At 30.1% G+C, this 21,188-nt stretch overlaps 1 protein-coding gene across 4 annotated transcripts in view; it reads left to right on the top strand.

Moving 5' to 3' along the window:
• LOC122272800 (dual specificity testis-specific protein kinase 2-like) overlaps positions 1 to 20,510 on the top strand; it is a 51,817-nt gene extending 31,307 nt beyond the window's left edge. For all 4 annotated transcript variants that reach the window (XM_087159944.1, XM_087159942.1, XM_087159945.1 and 1 more), the window contains 4 exons: positions 12,545 to 12,575; positions 15,317 to 15,393; positions 16,894 to 17,038; positions 19,667 to 20,510. In XM_087159944.1, coding sequence (XP_087016070.1) covers positions 12,545 to 12,575; positions 15,317 to 15,393; positions 16,894 to 16,920 — 135 coding nt within the window. In that variant the 3' untranslated portion in view covers positions 16,921 to 17,038; positions 19,667 to 20,510. The remainder of the gene's footprint in view (positions 1 to 12,544; positions 12,576 to 15,316; positions 15,394 to 16,893; positions 17,039 to 19,666) is intronic.
• Positions 20,511 to 21,188: the final 678 nt, after the last annotated feature.

Below are 21,188 nucleotides of genomic sequence, written 5' to 3'. Positions count from 1 at the left end.
ACTTTTTTGCTTCCTCTAACCAGTAACTTCATTTCCAATCGAAGATTTGATAGTTAGAGGATCGTACTATAGTAACTTAACTAAATGAGACATAACTATGTTATATTTTAAAACTGTAAAACTAACAATGTACATTGATTTTTTTGTGCATCAGATAGGCTGATCAATGAACCATAAATTGTAGGATTTCTATTTCATCTGAAATGAGAGTAAGAAAGATATTGTAGAATACATTCTACGTTAGGTCTTCCATCAAATCAAAAAGATTTAATCTAACTACATCCACCAATATAAAAGTTTTATCGAATAACATAATATGGGATCAACATGTACATTTATTTATCTCTGGTTAATTTTAATTATTATATCGTGATTACACGTTATTTCTCAAATTTCGTGCTTATTTTTTGTTTTTCTCGTCTGCGTGGGTAAAGATTTTACATACATTAATTGGCATGCATAAATGCATGGTCTCATGATTTAGGTATCATTTTTAGTTGTTGGTGATGACCGTGTTAAAAATAATAGTTTGAAAAAATTCCTAAAATATTTATTACATAAGAAAATGCACATTTAAATAAAAAGCACGTTTTAAATCACGATTTCAATTGAAAAAAAGAAATAAAAGAGGTAATATAATGGATTTGAAAACTTTATTATAACAAAAAGGGTAAAAAAGGGCGTCGAGTTGTTAACATTCCCCGTGGATCAAGTTATTTTCATATGATATATCAAAAATTTTATATTTAATTTTAGCTGGAAGGATCCATTTTCGTTGAACGTTCCGTTTCCCCTCTTCAGTGTCTTAGATAAAAAAAAAATAAAAAAGGAAATTTTTATGAATCTGTTTTTTCGTTTGCTGATATTTGCCTTCCTTTTAAAAGCAATGTATGTATATATTAAAAAGATTTTGTTGAAATTGTATTCCCAGATAACACAGTGTAAACAGATAATTTGTCAACGAACTAATGAAGGTAGGAGTTTCAGTTGCGTCGCACTAGAGCTGTACATTAGGCTTATCATCCATTTAGACTTAAATCTGAAGGGGTAGGAAATTTTCTCCAGATCCCTGTACATTTGGCACAGCAATGCGATCGACCACAGGCCTCTCGATTCCACAGATTTTAATAGCACATATATCGCATGTACTCGGTGGTGTCGAGGATCGAGCACCGTCCCCGTCAAGGACTAGAATGGCTCTTAAAACCCCTATTAAGTCGGAACTAAGTTTAAATGAAAAAATCTTGGTCAAAGAACATAGAAAAAAATTGTCGCACTAATGTCAAAATGCAAAAAGACAAATATTTAAATCCTTTTTTTTTTTTTTTTTTTTTTTTAAAGGTGGTTTTTTTTTTAGGGTCTATGTATTAGCATTGCAAAATTAAGGTCTGAACTAAAATTTTTGAGGGACTTTCTCTTTCCCTACCTTAAATTTTTTTCTTTTTTCTTTATATGATCTAAATAATTAAAAACAATTTATTTAACTGCATTAACTATTTAAAACCCTCCAAGCATTGTGTCCCTAGGTAAATTCCCTGTTATGTAACATTATTGCCCCATATGGAAAAAAAACAACAACAACAAAAAACAGGCTATTCAATGCAAGAAAGCCTAAAACTGACAGATAGGAAAAAGAAACCGAACTAACGCTCAAAATATTTTAAAAAGAACTTTAATTTCACATAATCAAAAACTCACTCATAAATAATATTTTGCGGAGAAATAAAGAATTATCATTACTTGCTCCGATAAAAAAATTATTTTTCTGACATTACAACAAAACTTACAATTATTATTTATATTTTATGCTATTTTATATTACTTTTTATATTTTATAAATTTATATTATTTTTTACTATATATGATTTTCATAAATAATTTACTCATTGCAATTGAGATTTTATATTTAAATAACTTCTAGATTATAAAATTCAAGATTCAAAGCAAAATTCAATAAATTTGTAAAAATGTTGTTGTGTGTAAAAACGTTTTTTAATAACAACAAATATTTTAAAACTTCCTACACTAAATTTTATTGCGAAAACTAATTATGAGAATTCCTTTTTATCTGTCTTTTGATACGCATGCTTTTTTTCTCTTTCAGTAATGAATATATATACTACTTTAAAGAAACAAGATTCATACATTTTTCAAAATACTTTAATTTTATTTTTACTATTTATGAAGTTTTTGTAAGAAAAAAACATTAAATCATTATTTTAAAATAAAGTAAATACTTCTTTCATTGCAATAAGAACATGGAATTTAAAAGTAGACAAATTTCTTTGTAATTTATTATAATTATTTTTTAAAAACTCATATGGAGAGCGATAATTTCAATATAAAAAAAATGAATCAATTTTAACATAATTAAAAAAATAAGTTTTTTAATTTATGATCTTTGAATAAAAAAATTGCAAGATCCGGAACTCAACATTCCACCGAAGTTCCGAGTGGGACCGAACCTAGGACAACGTACCTTTGAGGCGAACGCTCTAACCACTACACCACGACTCTTGTATCTGACAAAGAAGATTTAAATTTAAATCATGTGTTTTTACGTTATTATGTTCGTTACATGACAAGTTGTAACAAATTTTTACTTTATTCAGAATTTTGGAAATTCTTTAATTTCACATCTTAGTTTAGTTTCATAAGAATTAAAACTCATAGTTTCCTTGTCAGTTATTGACAATGAGCAAACTCAATATTATCAACAAACAAATATTTATCTCCAGTTTAAATAAACAAAAATAATTATAAGTATTTAAAAATAGAATACAAATTGTAATAAAAATCTACACTGTTCAGTTTGCAGCGGCTGCTGCTTTTAAGCCAATTTCAAGCTAAACGCCGAAATGTGGCAAACTTACGTCGCCAGTTGGCGATAAGGACAATCACGATTGCAGACCTAACTGCACCTGTTTTTCTCCTCAGTTCGGTCTGTGACGACGCCTGTGTATATTACTGGGACAACCTGTCCGCCACGATGTTTAATCTAGAACTTAACTTGTAACCTTAATTGTTATCCTTTTATTAAATTTATTATTATTTAATTATGGCTGGCATTCTGTTAATTGTTTCTATTCTTAATCAACTTAATTACTCATTTTAGATCATCTCTCTATTTGAATATTATGTTTTTATTTTAGGAGTCGCGTTAACCTCCACGTGTCTCCTCACTGGTGACCCGGCTTTGAATCTATGCAATCTTTCTAAATTTATGCGAAGACCAGCTTAAATTTTTAATAACTTTTGCTCCTTTAGAACTAAATTTAAAATTTAGCGTTATTTTTTGAAATTTTTTTTTTTATTTTATTTACAAATTTGTGATCGCAAGGAGATATGGATGGATGGACACATGGATATTTTAAGGGTATGTTATCGAATTTCTGCTGTCTTTTTGTGATTGGTCTTTTCAAAATTACTGTTGCTTTAATATGTTTAAATTAATGTATTAATTTAACTTACTGCTAGTATCTTTGATTTAAACTTACTGTTAGTATTGATCTACGGCATGTACGGAGTCTGCTATCATACTGCATTATCTTCCGAAATGTTTGAAAATCACTTTCATTTGCAATAATTATTTAAACCTTTTACCATTTTTAGTAAATGTATTTGCATTATTTTCGAGTTTAATTTGATCTTTGCGCTTATCACTACATCATACAAATTGTTTAATTTTATTTGCTGCCCTAACACTTTAAAATAATGCCGAATGTGGTGGAGCAGGTTAATGATGCAGATAATGCTGCACGTTCTTCAAATGCATCTCAGGTCTCCCATCTTTCAGTAAAAATTCCCCCGTTATGGAAATCAAAAATTAAACTATGGTTTATTCAGGTAGAGAGTAATTTTGAGCTAGCTAAAATCACTAATGATTTAACGAAATATAATTACCTCGTTTCATCAATAGATCCTGAAACTTTATCCTCAGTGTCCGATATTTTATTTGCGCCACCTGCTGCGGATAGATACAACACTTTGAAAGACCGGTTAATAGCCGAATTCTCTGCTTCGGAAAACGAACAAATTCGCCAATTAATTTCTGAATTGCATCTTGGAGACGTTAAGCCGTCCCATTTATTGAGAAAAATGCGCGAATTAGGGGGTAAAAGCGTCAACGATGATTTTTTGAAAACTTTATGGTTTCAGAGACTGCCTCAAGAAATTCAAACAATCTTATCAATTAGCTCTGAATCTTTGGACAATTTAGCCAAAATGGCAGACAAAATTTCAGAAGTCCGTACGACTCCGACAGAAACTGGCGTATTTGCTATTGGACAACACACTACGGAAAGCTCACAGCGCAATCCTCCGTCTGAAATAAGCGTTTTACGAAACGAGATAGCTTCGTTGAGTGCAGAAGTTAAGAGATTATCTCGCGAGCGTAGTAGAGATCACTCTCGATCACGATATAACAAATCTCCCCACCGACATCAAACTCCTTCAAGATCGCGAAGCGACCCAAAATTTTGCTTTTACCATAACAGATTTGGCGCTCGTGCAAAACATTGTAGAGAGCCTTGTGCTTATAATCAAACTAAAAACCCGGAAAACTAGATTCGGCTATCGAAAAACAAGTGTCTGCGACTGCAATCCCGATAGCCAAAAACTCATGTCGCCTTTATGTTTACGACAAACGTTCTCATTTAAAATTTTTAGTTGATTCAGGATCCGATGTATCTTGTATCCCCGCGCCTAAGGTATCTAAAAAGTTAAGACCTGAGCCTTTGGAATTATACGCTGCAAATAACACGAAAATTAAAACTTTTGGCTCAAAATTAATCAATGTTGATCTGGGTATTCGACGAAATTTTAAATGGCATTTTTTAATTGCAACTATTCCAACACCCATTATAGGTGCTGATTTTTTAGAGAATTTTGGCCTCTTAGTTGATTTAAAACGTCGAAAACTTATTGACAGTGTAACGAAGTTAGAAATACAGGGTATGTTTGCCCAACCTAAACCTATTAGTTCAATTAAACTCATCTCCGGAGAATCAGAGTATCATAAAATGTTAAAAGAATTCCCAGATTTAACTAAATTGTCATTAAAACTAATAGATTCTAACCATAGTACTGTGCATTATATAGAAACCACCGGACCGCCCGTTCATTGTAAGCCTAGGCGATTAAACCCTAGATTATACGAATCCGTTAAAAAAGAATTCCAATTCATGATGGAGCAGGGAATTTGTCGACCATCCAAGTCACCGTGGTCTTCTCCGCTCCACGTGGTTCCGAAAAGTTCCGGTAGTATTCGTGTTGTAGGAGATTATCGCAGATTAAATGCGTGTACAACTCCGGATCGTTACCCAATCCCGCACATACAGGACTTTTCAAACTCTCTCTATGGTGCGAAAATTTTCTCAAAACTCGATATTGTGAGAGCATATTTTCATATACCAGTGCACCCGGAACATGTACAGAAAACCGCGGTATGTACACCATTTGGCCTTTTTGAGTTTCCCTATTTGAACTTCGGTCTTTGTGGAGCAGCTCAAACGTTCCAAAGATTTATGAATGAAATTCTTGGTGATTTTTCCTTTTGCTACGTTTATCTCGACGATATTTTAATTTTCAGTGAAACTGAAGAAAAGCATAGAAAACACGTACGTTTGGTTTTTGATCGTTTGAACAAGTATGGATTAACTATACAAACTTCCAAATGTGTTTTCGGTGTACCTGAAATTTCATTTTTAGGACACCTTATTTCTCAAGATGGTACAAAACCATTACCCGACAAAATCAAACCAATTTTAAATTATCCCCAACCTCAAACCGTTAATGAACTTCAAAGATTTCTAGGAATTTTAAATTTTTTCCGTAGATTTTTACCGAATATAGCACAAAATCAAATACACTTGACGGCGTATTTAAAAGGAGCCAAAAAGAAAGACAAAACGAAACTTGAATGGACAGATCAAGCTAATAATGATTTTAAACAGTGTAAGGAATTAATTGCAAACGCTGTGCTGTTGTCGCACCCTAAACCGAATGCCAAATTAATTTTACACGTGGATGCGTCGGATTTCGCAATAGGAGGGGCTTTAGCGCAAATAGTTAACAATGATGCACAACCACTTGCTTTTTTCTCTCGAAAACTTTCCCCAACTGAAAAAATTTATAGCGCATACGATAGAGAATTATTGGCAGCTTATGCGGCAATCAAACATTTCAGACATATGCTTGAAGCGCGAGAATTTTCTCTTTTCACAGATCATAAGCCTCTAACTTTTGCATTCCGAAAGCGCTCTGATAATTGTTCTCCGCGACAAGCGAGACAATTAGATTACATATCTCAGTTTACGACCGATATTCATCATATAAAAGGATCAGATAATGTTTTGGCAGACGCACTATCGAGAATCGAAGCAATATCTATGCCCAACACAATCGACTATAACGAAATTGCACAGGCACAAACAACCGACGAAGAACTAAATGATTTATTGACAAATTCTGACGTCTTAAAATTTAAAGCAATAACCTTGCCTGATTGTAGTAAATCAATTTATTGTGATTTATCAACTGGCACAGCTCGGCCATACATTCCTGAAATATTTCGTAAAAAAGTTTTTACTACTTTACATAATTTATCCCATCCTGGGATTCGCGCTTCCTCAAAATTGATGCGATCTAGATTTGTTTGGCCGTCCATACGTAAAGATTGTGCAGAATGGGCTAGACAATGTGTCCCATGCCAAAGATCAAAAGTAACTCGCCACACAAAATCTGCAGTAAGTAATTTTTTAGACCAGTCACAAAGATTCGAGCATGTACACCTGGATCTTGTGGGTCCTCTTCCACCATCCAACGGGAATTACTATTGTTTAACTATGATCGACAGATTTACTCGGTGGCCAGAGGCTGTCCCTATTCCTGACATAACTGCACACACAGTTGCAAAGACCTTTTTTACTCATTGGATTTCCAGGTTTGGCTGTCCTGTCCGTGTTACTACTGACCAAGGCAGGCAGTTCGAAAGCTCACTTTTCGTGGCCCTGTCACAACTCCTAGGCATCAAACGCATCAGGACTTCTCCGTATCATCCTCAGGGAAATGGCTTAATCGAGGAGTTTCATCGTCCACTAAAGGCAGCCCTGAAGGCCTATAATACCGAGCAGTGGTCTTCAGCTCTACCTACATTGCTACTAGGTTTCCGTGCAGTCTTTAAAGAGGATCTAGGAGCCACAACTGCCGAATTGGTCTATGGAAGACCTCTCAGACTACCTGGCGAACTCTTCGTTCCGTCACCGACCAGTGCTTCCCAAAATCAACTCATCCTGGACTTGCAATCCCACTTCGAAAATGTGAGACCAGCCCCGATGTCTCGTCATGGACACAGAACAATATTTGTTCATCCCCATTTAAAGGACTGCTCACATGTATTTGTCAGACACGACGCTGTTAGAAAGCCACTCCAAGCTCCGTACGATGGTCCGTATAGAGTTCTGCAAAGAAGTGACAAACTTTTCGACATCGAACTTAAGGGGAAAAAGTATACCATTTCCATAGACAGGCTTAAACCAGCTTTCCTGCCCAAAGAGACTAATCAACATACTTATCCTTCTCCAGTCGAGTCGATTGAATCAACCGTTCCTGCAAAAAACTCAGAGACAGTGAAACCGATTGATCCAGCCAACACAACTCGTACCGGTAGAACAATTCGTAGACCTCAACGGTATGTCCATTTTTAACCGTTACACTGCGGAGGGAGTATGCAGCGGCTGCTGCTTTTAAGCCAATTTCAAGCTAAACGCCGAAATGTGGCAAACTTACGTCGCCAGTTGGCGATAAGGACAATCACGATTGCAGACCTAACTGCACCTGTTTTTCTCCTCAGTTCGGTCTGTGACGACGCCTGTGTATATTACTGGGACAACCTGTCCGCCACGATGTTTAATCTAGAACTTAACTTGTAACCTTAATTGTTATCCTTTTATTAAATTTATTATTATTTAATTATGGCTGGCATTCTGTTAATTGTTTCTATTCTTAATCAACTTAATTACTCATTTTAGATCATCTCTCTATTTGAATATTATGTTTTTATTTTAGGAGTCGCGTTAACCTCCACGTGTCTCCTCAAGTTTATTCAAATTTAAGAGAGACGTAAAATAATATCCTTCTTGGGCACTCACATTCTTTTTTAGAAACATTTTTACCATTGAATTTACGTTTATAATCCTAAAAAATTAACGTAAACATAACTATGCAACAAAGCGTAACTTTTTCGTTAATAAAGCGTTTTTAAAAATCGGTAAAAAAATGGGTAAAATGTACACGTTAATATAACGTATTTTTAGTACTAATTTTTAACGAAATATTTTAAGGGAAAATTGATAGCGTTAAAATACCGTCATTTTAACGCATACGTTTTAACGAATGAAGAAATGGTGAAAATCATCACGTGAAATTGACGTAATTTTAACGTTAAGTCCAAAACCTTATACCGAACGAACGTATTTTTAATGTTTATTTGCCCCTTCATGCTGCATGGGTATGCACCAACTGAACAAGGAGATGATGAGGAAAAAGATAATTTTTATGATGAGTTAGATCGCCTCTGGGGCTTATGCCCAAGACATGACGTGAAGATCATCATGGGTGATTTCAACTCTAAAGTTGGTCATGAGGAAGAATTTAGACCAGTTTTAGGAAACTATAGTTTACACGATGTCTCAAATGATAATGGAGTCAGGCTTATTAGTTTCGCTGCATCTCATGATATGATAATTGGAAGCACTTTCTTTCAACATAAGAACATTCATAAGGTAATGTGGAGATCCCCTGATGGATCATACAGAAATCAGATTGACCATATACAAATTAGCTCTAGATATCGTACAAATCTTTTAGATGTAAAAACTCACAGAGGAGCTAACTTAGACTCTGATCACTATTTAGTGATCTGTAAGCTAAGGGAAAGAATCTCAATGGTGAGAAAAGCAAGAAGGGTCAATTCTGTAAGATTTAATTGTGATAAGTTGAGCAATCCTGAGGTTCGCAGGGAATTTCAAACTCAACTCTCAACTGAGCTTAATGCGAAAGAGGATTGCTATGAATTAAATAGGGAATGGCAACAAGTAAAAGATTCTATACTCTCAACAGCACATGAGCTGCTGATGAGGGAGATGCATTAGCATGTCTTCTGTTCAACATAGCCTTAGAAAAAGTTATTAGAGATGCTGGCATAAATACTACAGGTACTATATTTAATAAATTAGTGCAGATTTTGGCATACGCCGATGATGTAGATATCATCGCAAGATCTAGGACAGCACTGAGTGAAAATTTTGTGGCACTGGAAAAATCAGCTAGAAAAATTTACTTAAGAGTGAATGTAGAGAAAACAAAATATATGTATTGTGGTACAAAGGAAACCATCCCTAAATTGTTTAAAATAGATTCTTTTAAATTTGAATCTGTAAAAAATTTTACTTATCTAGGATCAGAAATAAACTTTCAAAATGACATCAATCCTGAAATTAGAAAAAGAATAATCACAGCTAATCGCTGCTTCTATGGTTTAAGATCATTATTGAAATCTCACTTAATAAAAAGAAAGACTAAGATCTTACTTTATAAGGTATTAATCAAGTCAGTTTTGACTTATGCTTCAGAGACATGGACTTTAACAAAAAGGGAAGAAAAGTTATTAGCAACCTTCGAAAGGAAGGTCCTACGAACCATCTTTGGCCCTATACTCGATAAAGACAACTGGAGGAAAAGATATAATTTTGAAATATATAGGATCTTTGATGGCGATGATATCATTAAATCTATTAATTTAAGTAGAATGAGATGGGCCGGGCATGTAGTAAGAATGAGCCCAGAACGAACAGCATTGAAAGTCTCTAATGCAACCCCCTCCAATAAAAGGCCAAGAGGAAGGCCCAAAAAAAGATGGAAGGAGTGTGTAGATGAGGATTTTGCCATCCTAAAAGTAAAGAACTGGAAAACAATTGCTGGGAGAAGGGCAGAATGGGAAAAGCTGATGAATAGGATTAATGCAAAACGGGCATGAAAATAGGAATAATTTTTTTTCTTCTTTTGCCATGAGTTAATAGGCAAAGCGAGAAGAGGGGAACCTCTTTAATTTTTTTCAATTATATACCTATAAACCAGTTGTCAGATGTAGCATGCTATAAGTAGCAGTACAAAACTAAAATTAGTCACTACTTTTTCTTTGTGCTGTTTTTTGAATGACAGAATTGTGGCGACATTGTTGCAGAGCGTTACTGATTTCTTGCAGAAGTATTTTTCCTATTGAAAATAAAAAGTTTTGCTTTTCTGCCGAAATTTTCAAAAGATTTTTTTCTTTTCTATGGAATTATATTCAAAAGATGCCTTTCTCGCATTTCGGAGTGGGGAAGAAAATACTATCCACAGTCGATATTCTCTTGATTTTGGTCATTCACTGTATCATATATATAGTCTTGCGTTTGTCCCTCTCTTGCAAATATTCTGCGGGATTTTCTTTAATATTTTCCCAATGATTTTATGATCATTCATTTCTATTTATTCTTCTGCATAAGAAAAATGTATTTAACAAGAGTCCTGCAACCGAAACATGTCACTCCCACAATACTTAATAACTATTATTAAAATATTAAATTATTTTTTTCTGTGTCAGTAATTCACTGTATCTTAATAAACTACTATTTTTGTATACAAAATTTCATAACTTACAGTCCTACTTAATTAAAATTTTTCTGTTGAGGTATAAATGTAACTTTTTGTTGCGGGTGTAACTATAAGAGTAAAATTAAATAAGCTTACATTTTGCAATGAAGATTAATAAACATTTTTCTGCAAGCAAACATTCAATAAAAGCTGTAAGATTATTTCAGAGATTTGCTGAATAATTTCCTCAGTTGTACAAGACCATGAAACGTAAAGATTTTTGACTCAGTCTTTTTCACACAGACATCTTTATAAATTGAAATTAACAAGTTGATGACAAAAATTTCATTAAAATATGGAATAGTATGCACTTTACAGTTAATATGCTAAATTTCAACCATATTTAAGGAAATTTAAATGTACATACTTATATCCTCTATCTTGTGGATAGAACTTATGATATTTTTTAATGTTATATTTTTTTGTAATATATAGAGATTTAAAGCATATTAACTGTACAAATATCAAGATACTATACATATATAGAGATTAAAGTGCTATATATGTCTATCTTACCATCTCAAGTGTTTTCTGATAATTATTTTGTTTTGCTGGATTATTTTGTTTTGGAAAACAATTGCTGGGAGAAGGGCAGAATGGGAAAAGCTGATGAATAGGATTAATGCAAAACGGGCATGAAAATAGGAATAATTTTTTTTCTTCTTTTGCCATGAGTTAATAGGCAAAGCGAGAAGAGGGGAACCTCTTTAATTTTTTTCAATTATATACCTATAAACCAGTTGTCAGATGTAGCATGCTATAAGTAGCAGTACAAAACTAAAATTAGTCACTACTTTTTCTTTGTGCTGTTTTTTGAATGACAGAATTGTGGCGACATTGTTGCAGAGCGTTACTGAGTTCTTGCAGAAGTATTTTTCCTTTTGAAAATAAAAAGTTTTGCTTTTCTGCCGAAATTTTCAAAAGATTTTTTCTTTTCTATGGAATTATATTCTAAAGATGCCTTTCTCGCATTTCGGAGTGGGGAAGAAAATACTATCCACAGTCGATATTCTCTTGATTTTGGTCATTCACTGTATCATATATATAGTCTTGCTTTTGTCCCTCTCTTGCAAATATTCTGCGGGATTTTCTTTAATATTTTCCCAATGATTTTATGATCATTCATTTCTATTTATTCTTCTGCATAAGAAAAATGTATTTAACAAGAGTCCTGCAACCGAAACATGTCACTCCCACAATACTTAATAACTATTATTAAAATATTAAATTATTTTTTTCTGTGTCAGTAATTCACTGTATCTTAATAAACTACTATTTTTGTATACAAAATTTCATAACTTACAGTCCTACTTAATTAAAATTTTTCTGTTGAGGTATAAATGTAACTTTTCGTTGCGGGTGTAACTATAAGAGTAAAATTAAATAAGCTTACATTTTGCAATGAAGATTAATAAACATTTTTCTGCAGGCAAACATTCAATAAAAGCTGTAAGATTATTTCAGAGATTTGCTGAATAATTTCCTCAGTTGTACAAGACCATGAAACGTAAAGATTTTTGACTCAGTCTTTTTCACACAGACATCTTTATAAATTGAAATTAACAAGTTGATGACAAAAATTTCATTAAAATATGGAATAGTATGCACTTTACAGTTAATATGCTAAATTTCAACCATATTTAAGGAAATTTAAATGTACATACTTATATCCTCTATCTTGTGGATAGAACTTATGATATTTTTTAATGTTATATTTTTTTGTAATATATAGAGATTTAAAGCATATTAACTGTACAAATATCAAGATACTATACATATATAGAGATTAAAGTGCTATATATGTCTATCTTACCATCTCAAGTGTTTTCTGATAATTATTTTGTTTCAGAAATATGATTATGAGAACTCATCATCTGAAGGTAGTTTTTAAAAATGATTCATAATTATGATTCTTTTTTTAACTGACCTTTTTATTTATTTTCATTTTAAAATTTACTTTTTGTATTCAAAAACTTGTTATATACTCCTTTTTAAACAAAAGTTTATTTTTTAATTTGCATCATTAGCAGTTATTTTTTCCCCTGTGCAATTGCTTGACAAATGGCATTAAAAGTTGTTCAAAGCCCAAAATAAATTTTATCTTACGGAATATAAAGATATGCGTCATTTACAAGTCTGATAATACTTCATATTCACCATGTAAACTTAACTGCACCAGCTGTTGTTATAAATCTTAAAAGGAAATAAAAATTATTATAGTTGTTTTCGAATAAATATTGTTCATTTTTGTAATGTGTAATATCAACGCAATAGCAGTTTTTACTTAAATGAACTTTTTTTTTAAAGATAAAAATGGAGGTTTTTAAAATTCTGCAATTGTTTAACTATGTAACATTTAAAATTTTTGTCAATCCACTAACTACTTTCTGTTAAGTTTTATTTTTATACATATATTTTTTAATCTTTTAATGAAATACTCTCAGCTAAATTACCTTTCTTTTAATGATATTATTATTTGTCATAACCAATAAATAGTTGCTTACTTTTTACTGATGTTTAAACATAAAAGTATTGCCTATAAACTTGTACAAATCATGTCATAATTAAAACACTACAGTGCGTCTAATATTTGATCAAATTATTATAACATACTAATATAATGCTTGATATAATAAATATTCTCTATATTTACATAATATATCGTCTCTTTTATCCCATCGCCAAATTTATATTACATATTGTCTAATTTAAGCAATTGATAGACTAACGTAAACAAGTGCAAACCGGTTTCAGGCGCATAAAAACAATGGAACTGTATAGTATCACCTGATAATTAAGATTTCACATAGAATCTTTTAGTGCATCTAATAATTTGGGCAGGGACTGTATGTTGTTCATTGAAATAAAAATACTTATAAAATATATGTTACCGTAAATTATTGAAATTAAGAGAATGTCAACTTTCACCGGTGAATGTCAACAATCACATAGTCACTTTGGTGAATGTCCGAAATATTTGTTAAATCGGATTTGATACAAATTTATCTGTTGATATTATTATATTTATTCGATATCTTCTAAGGATATATTAGGAGAAACATCAGTGTTCGGATTACCGGTTCAATGCATCATGGGCAGTGGCACTTGACCTTAAAAAAATATTGATGTAGGACATACCGGGCAGTGGTACTCAACTTGACCAAGTATATATTTTGGCCATTTATCGCAGTAACATGTATATACATTCTGTTGCTGGGTAAAAACTAACAAGATTAATCTGCAATTATAAAGTTAAAAAAAAATATTTATTTTAAAATCTTGAAGCAATCACAAAAGAAGTACTTAACAAAATACCTGATATTAAAAATTGAACATTGCCCACTGATAATTTGACTGAAGGAACAAAATAATGTATTACAAGTATAAATTCTGTAATGAATTACACTTGTTGTATCTTCTAACAGCCAATTGACAAGCAATTCAATTAAACAAGGAGCTTCATGAAAAAATCCCTATTGAAATAGCATTTTTACACAGATATTTAATTTGAACAGACGCATAATAAAGCGAGTCTCATTTAAAGAAATCAGTTTAAGACTTTTTTTTTTGCTCTAAAATGTTCAGTTTTTTTTTATTTATTCTGAAATCCCTTTTTGAAATTAATTAAAAAGTCTTTTAACTATCTTTGATGCTTGTTACTATTAAAAATTATGAGTAAACAGAATAAATGTTCATTTAATATAAAATCATAACTGTAAAGTATTACAGTTTTTTTCTATTTTGATGACTATAAAAATTCCTAAAATTAACTATGTGTATAGTTCATTATGCAACAATTATCATGAAATTTGTATTATTTTGTAAAATCTACTGAATTTTTTGACTTTTAAATTTGTGTCCCATTCATTTTGTCCAGAAACAGCCTTTCACTGAAAGAAAGTGGGAAAAACTTTTATGAAAAGAAAAAAAACTGAGAAACTGGGGGAAATGAATAAATAAAATAACTATCTTCAATTTATTTATTTTAGTTTTGTGCAGAATTTTAAAATACATGAATCATTTAGATTTAGTCGCATACTAAACAACTTTCAATTGCTAAAAATAAGTATGGTATTTTGCTATTTGCAGTAGTATGCAATCTTTAGTATGTTATTTGTTAATTGAAAAGCATTAAAAAACTGATTATGATATTTTAACAGTTTATGGCATAAACTGTTTAAATATGATAATAACTGACTTCTTAAAAATTATAAAAATTTATATTTCATTTCTAACGTGTAAGTAAAATATTAAAGCTCTACAATAATTTTATTTTCTTCAGAAATGCATTAAATTAATTTTTATTCCTAAGTGTTGCTTTTTTATTATAATGATGCATTAAACAGCTTGGAAATTAATACTATTATTTGAGCTTCATTGCAATTAAAAACTGTTTTTTCCACGTAGGTTGAAAGAAGCATTAAATTTCTTACTGAATCTAGAAACTTGAAACAACAATATTTCTTTTATATATATATATGTTAATTTTAAATTATTTTAAGCTCTATTAAGTTATACTTATTTAAAACTAGTATGAAATTTAAACTATTTTATGATTCATTAAATTTTTAAAAAAAAAATTACATTAAAAAAATAAATGTTTAAATTTTTTTTCTTTTAGGTTTGTTTAAATTCCTAACTACATTTATGAACAATACAAGATGTCTTGCCATGAAGAACAACAAAATCTTATTGCAGGTAGCATTTAAATTGTTTTCTAATTGCACATTTTATGTGTATATGTTTTTATTTCTTGGTTGTTTTATCATAGTAGTTGTTTATGAATGTATTTATTTCTTAATGCCTCATACTATAAACATGTGAAAGTTATATTAAAAATTTATGGAGCAGCTAACTTTTGATTTTGCAATGAGTGATAACAAAACTCAATCTCAGAAACAAACTTTTCAAATTAAGTTTTATGTTAGAATTAAATCTCTAATAATTTTTTTTATAGAGGCTTTTCAATTATTGTGCTATGAGAGTTGAATTATAGTCTATCATAAACAAATGCTTCATAGTGGCTATATTCTGTTTTGTAACATGTTTGCCTAAAGTACAAATGCCACAAAACATAATTGTTTATATTTAATTTCATAATAATACTTGAGTGCAATTTTCTAATTTTCCATTGCATAAATTTTTTGAATGATTCTTCGATACTTTTGTTTTGCTGTATTTCAAGCAATGCGAATACTCTCCATCTTTTTATGGTGGTTTATATAATCAAGAAAGAAAAAGAGTTTTTTTTTTAAAATCAGAAACTTAGTTATTTTATAATGATCATGTAAAGTCTCTGAAAGCTATTTTGCATTTTGTTAATGTATATAGTGCTTAAGAATATTCTTTTAGTGCTTAAAAAGTACTTAAAAGGTGCTTATTTTTTGTTAAAAGATTTGACTATGCACCCTGTTATAGATTTCATGCAACAACAAAAAAAAAATTTCTTATTTTATGTTGCATAAAATGTTTGAACGATTCTTTCATACTTTTATATTGCTATATCAGGGTGGCTACCCACCTGGAATTATCAGGGATTTTTTGCACTGGGGAAAATCAGGGAAATTTGGATAAAAGCCTAGAAAGATCAGGGAATTTTAAAGAAAAGCAGGAATTATTTTTCTTAATTTAAATTATTTTACCATCCGTTTAACCCCCCTTTTTTAGATGGACTTTTATTGCCAAACAGTTGAAATATCATCAACTTAGCAATACCTTACTTGCATCAAAATTTGCTTCATTATAACCCTGTTAAACTGGAATACCACATTGAACTCCCATGGTAGCTAAATGAGTGAATAAACCTTTGACCTCTTTGGAGAATATGGGACTGTATAGTTCAGAATGGGAATTGCTTCTGATAATAAAAGTGGATTTTTTTCCCTTTTAGTCTGTGGGCTGAATCCATTTATTGTTCTAGTTTGTTTCGATGCTTTTGGATTAGTTTTTTTTTTTGACAAAATGTTTTATCTTTAGCGTAATAAAATTCTCCAAAAATTACTTGGTTATACAACAAAGGTTGGTTATAATAACAAAAGATTTTATATAGCACTAGCTTTTGTGCACTCAGCCAATGAAATCAGTGGATTATTTCTCGGCAAATCAATCACACATTTTCTTGCAATCACTAACAGCAATGTTTGACAATAAATCGTTTCAATTGTTGCATTTCTTCTAATTTTCTCAATTTCATTTTAGCCTCCTATTTCATATTTTAATTATTGAAAGGTTCTTTTAAGTACCAACTACAGTAGAGAACCATTCATCCGGTATCCAGAAAACCGGGAAATGAGAAAATTGAGAAGAATTTTGCTTGGTTTTCCCGCTATTTTGAAGTAGTATGGTAAATATTCTATTTTTACTTCAAAATACGAAATGTGTAGTAATTAAAATGTTGAACGTTTGTAAGTGTTGTTTGCAATCTAGAGATATTTTTGAAACTGTTTCTCCTTTTACCTTAAAAAGCTGGCAAAGACTGAAAAATGTATAAGAAATATGTTAAATGATGTATTAGAGTAAAATCTCAAAAATTTTTATTCACGTGCAGGCCCCATACTAAACACTTCAAATTACTAGCCAATAAATTATCCAAACATTTATTAAAGGTTGAAATATAAAAAGTGTTAATCAAAGGAAAGAGTTCTGTTGCATGATATTGCGTAATCCAGCAACAGACATGTGATCTGAATTTTTTTTCCTTTGCTTTTTTGTTGCTTAAATTATCTGGACTTAATATAATTCTAATTGTTATGTGACATATCCATAAGAAATTATTGTAATCGAATAAAATAAACAAGATTTATTCCAAAAAAAATCATATTGATGTAATTTTCATGATCAATGGGAATATATATTTTTCTTAACTATATAAAAATTGTTCGCCAAAACGCTATTTCTTTCACTGAATTTACAATTTTATCGCATTCGGCGAATATTTTGCATGGGCTCTATGTGTGTCTTTCTTGGAAAGAAGGAAAACAAAACTTTGTTTTTTTGTTCTGCACTGTACAAGGACAGGTTTCTAGTTGTAAAAACAATTGACTAATTTAAACTAAAAAACTATGTGGTTAGATTGGAATTCTTTAAATATTTTTATTTCAACTAAGAAGGCAAAATGAATAAGATTTAAAGAATTTTATCGAGTTTTCTTATAGAGTGCGCAAGAAGAAATTTGACAATTCTGCATTTACTACATTCATTTTTGTATTCTGACTATCTCTTAGAATAATGCTAATTCCTAACAAACTACATTATTTATACATTGATTTGACTTTAGATATTGGTTTAAATAAAATAGGATCAATGAATTTTATAAAGAGCTCTGTTTAGATAATATAAAGTACAAAATAGCTTTATATTGAAATATAAATCTAGTGTCTCTTAAAAAAGTTCATACACTAATGACTTTCAATGAAATAGGACTTTTTATATTAATTAAAATGAATATTTCAGAATGGATATATCAATAAAAAATATACTCTATTCCTGGCAAAACTGCATAGAATATTTTAAAAACAAAGCAAAAGTTTATTTATAAGAAAGTCGTCGTACACTTTAAAAAAAACTCTGCTTATTGGTAAATATTCTAATTTTTAGTATAATTAGAATATTTACCAATTAAATTTACCAGTAGCAATTTTAATATAAAACAAAGTTTCCAATAACCAAATTTTTGGCTGATAATTGTAAATTGTATCTTAAAATATTTAAATAAACAGGTTTATTCATTATGCCATCAATAAATGACTAATTACCTTATTCCTGTGATATGCACCAACATACAAAGACACCACCATACTTAACTATTCCAACTATTTTGGATAAAGTTCCTCATTTTTTCTGCTTCATAATGCACATCAAAACCCAATGTATTAAGTTTGTTTCCATTAACCGATTAAACATTATTACTACGTTAGGGATCTATTTATCATTGATTTTACAAAGTAAAGCCTCATCGAAAATGAAATTTAAGCAGAATATTTTTATTAAATTTTGCAGAAATTTTTACGACTTTCAAATTGGAATTTATGAATTTTTTCGCAAATTTTATAATTTTAATCTCAGATCACACTGATATGAAGCATTTTACCTCATGTTACACAATGGAATGTTGCAAAATAGACTAATTTAGCAATATTCATTACTGAATTACCTCTTATGATGACAAATAATCATCTTTCAAAGGTTGTCTGTTGTATAATTATGACTACGAGCCACTTATAAATGATAGAAGAAAATATTATGGAGTTAGCCAGCAAAAATTAAAATATAATTTTGCTAACACAAGTTTGATACTAAATTGCAAATAAATAAATAACTAAAAATTAAATGTAAAATAATTAAATAAAAAAAATTAAAGTAATAGACACTAATTTTAATTCTGAAATCCGAAAGCATTTAAGTGTACAATGATTGTAAAGTAAAATTTTTGTTATTTATTTATTGATTTCTCAAAAATAAACTTTTGCTTTGTTTTTAAAATATTCCATATTCCATAAGTTTTGCTAAGAATAGATTATACATCTTATTATTAAATACCCTTTCTGAAATATTCATTTTAATGAATGAAAAGAGCCCTATTTCAATAAAAGTCATAAGTGTGCGAACACTTTTGGAAGCCACTGTAAAAATAAAAAAATTTTGAGGTATAATTGCTTAGAATCCTTTTCTTTTGCTTAATGAAAATATATTAAACAATACTTATTAAAGTTTTTTTTTTTTGGGGTCACTCTTTATTTCACATTTGGTACACTTTGTGAAAATACTACTTAATGTATCATATTAAAACATTTTTTATTCACTAAAAACAATGTATTCTACTAGTTAAAGATATTTCCTCCACATGTGTCTTAATTTTTTAGAAATTTATCCAAACATTAAAAAATAAAAAACAATATCTTACTAAGTTACAAATTATAAGAAACAATATCTTACTTAAATAAAATAGTAACCGGACATGATTGTCTTGCAGATCTCCTTCACCGTATTCGGATCTTCTCAAGCCCTTACTGCATACTGCCCCCTCTGTAACTCTAATATCCCTATCCACACCACATCCGCCACTGTGCAGTCGTTAGGGGCGACTCCGAGACTGGGCTTTATTGGAAGGCCAGAGAACTTATGAGGCATTAACTTCGGTCAATTTATTGTTGTGTCATCTTTACTTTTGTTCCTGTTCATTTATTTTCATTTTTGTCTTGCCATTGGAAATATTGAAAAAAAAATGAATTAAAAGAAAAAGAAATATTTCATAATATGGAGACTTTTCTTGTACCTATCCTACACTTTAGGAGAAAAAAACTTGACGACCTGGAAATTTTAATATGTTTACATGGAAAAACCTGAAAAAAATTAGGGAAATTTATGACTGGATTTAAGTGACCACCCTGCTCAGTGTTGGTTGATGTGAATATAATTGTATTAAATGTAAATTTTTGTCATGTAGAGGTTTGTTTGATTTTAATTTAATCCATTCTATGGAATTTTCCTGATTTTAAACTGGGTCTTATTGTTATTATTATTGTTTATTTAACCTTATTTTTTCATCTTCTCTAATTATAATTTTCTATTTACAATACCAGTTTGCTTTTTACATTTATATAACTATTCTGCTTTAGATATTTTAATAATATTTATGTCATTTCCCTGAAAATGCTCATACGTCATGAATTTTGCAGAAAATTTACTAAATTGTAAAGTCATTTTTTACAATAAAAAAATTTTGAATGATAAAAATATTTTATTTAAGATTTATTGCAGTTTTATATTATTATTAGTTTTAAATGTAAAAGATTTTAATAAAATTTACTGGGGTTTATTAGTTTTTTATTTACTTTTTCAAGTATTTTTCTGAAAAATCTACTTTGAGCTCTTAAGCTTTTCAACTTATTGTAAAAATTTTGGGAATGTATTATTTAATATTTGGCCTTGGTTTTACAGACTACTGTAGTGTTGCTACAGCTTACTTGTTATGCAACCTGTTCTCTCTTTTTTATAATATCTGATTTCTTCTTTTTATAGTCTCTAATTTTAGATTGATTTTTTTTCTATTTCATGTTTTTGAATGTTTGCATTTTTTTAAGTCCAGGGGGGAATTTATAATTTTAAGTGAAAAAATTTAAAGTTGTATAGATGGCAAATGGTATTCATTGGTAAAAGACTATTATCAAGAAAAATAAATAAATGACTTTGAACTGACAGAGAGTAAATATAAACTATTAAAATATTTTTTTTTTAAATTCATTTAATTGAAAAGTAGGCTTACAAAGATTTATCTGCAGCTAATTGTATATTAATTTTTTGTCATTTTTTACAAAAGCATGTTTTTTATAAATCTTATTTTTATATACTGATTGTATATTAAGATTATAAATTGTATTCATTTCATGTTAATTGTGCTTCTAACATAGGGAACGTATTGTAAATAGAGAATAATTTTTTATAAATTTTTAGATGGTAATACAAATTTTTTGGGAAAGTGGTCTGCAACATAA

The sequence above is a fragment of the Parasteatoda tepidariorum genome, chromosome 3, assembly GCF_982258835.1.
Source record: "Parasteatoda tepidariorum strain Cologne lab strain chromosome 3, Ptep-v5.0, whole genome shotgun sequence".
Classification (NCBI taxonomy): Eukaryota; Metazoa; Arthropoda; class Arachnida; order Araneae; family Theridiidae; genus Parasteatoda; species Parasteatoda tepidariorum.
This window is presented reverse-complemented; position numbering and strand designations above follow the sequence as displayed.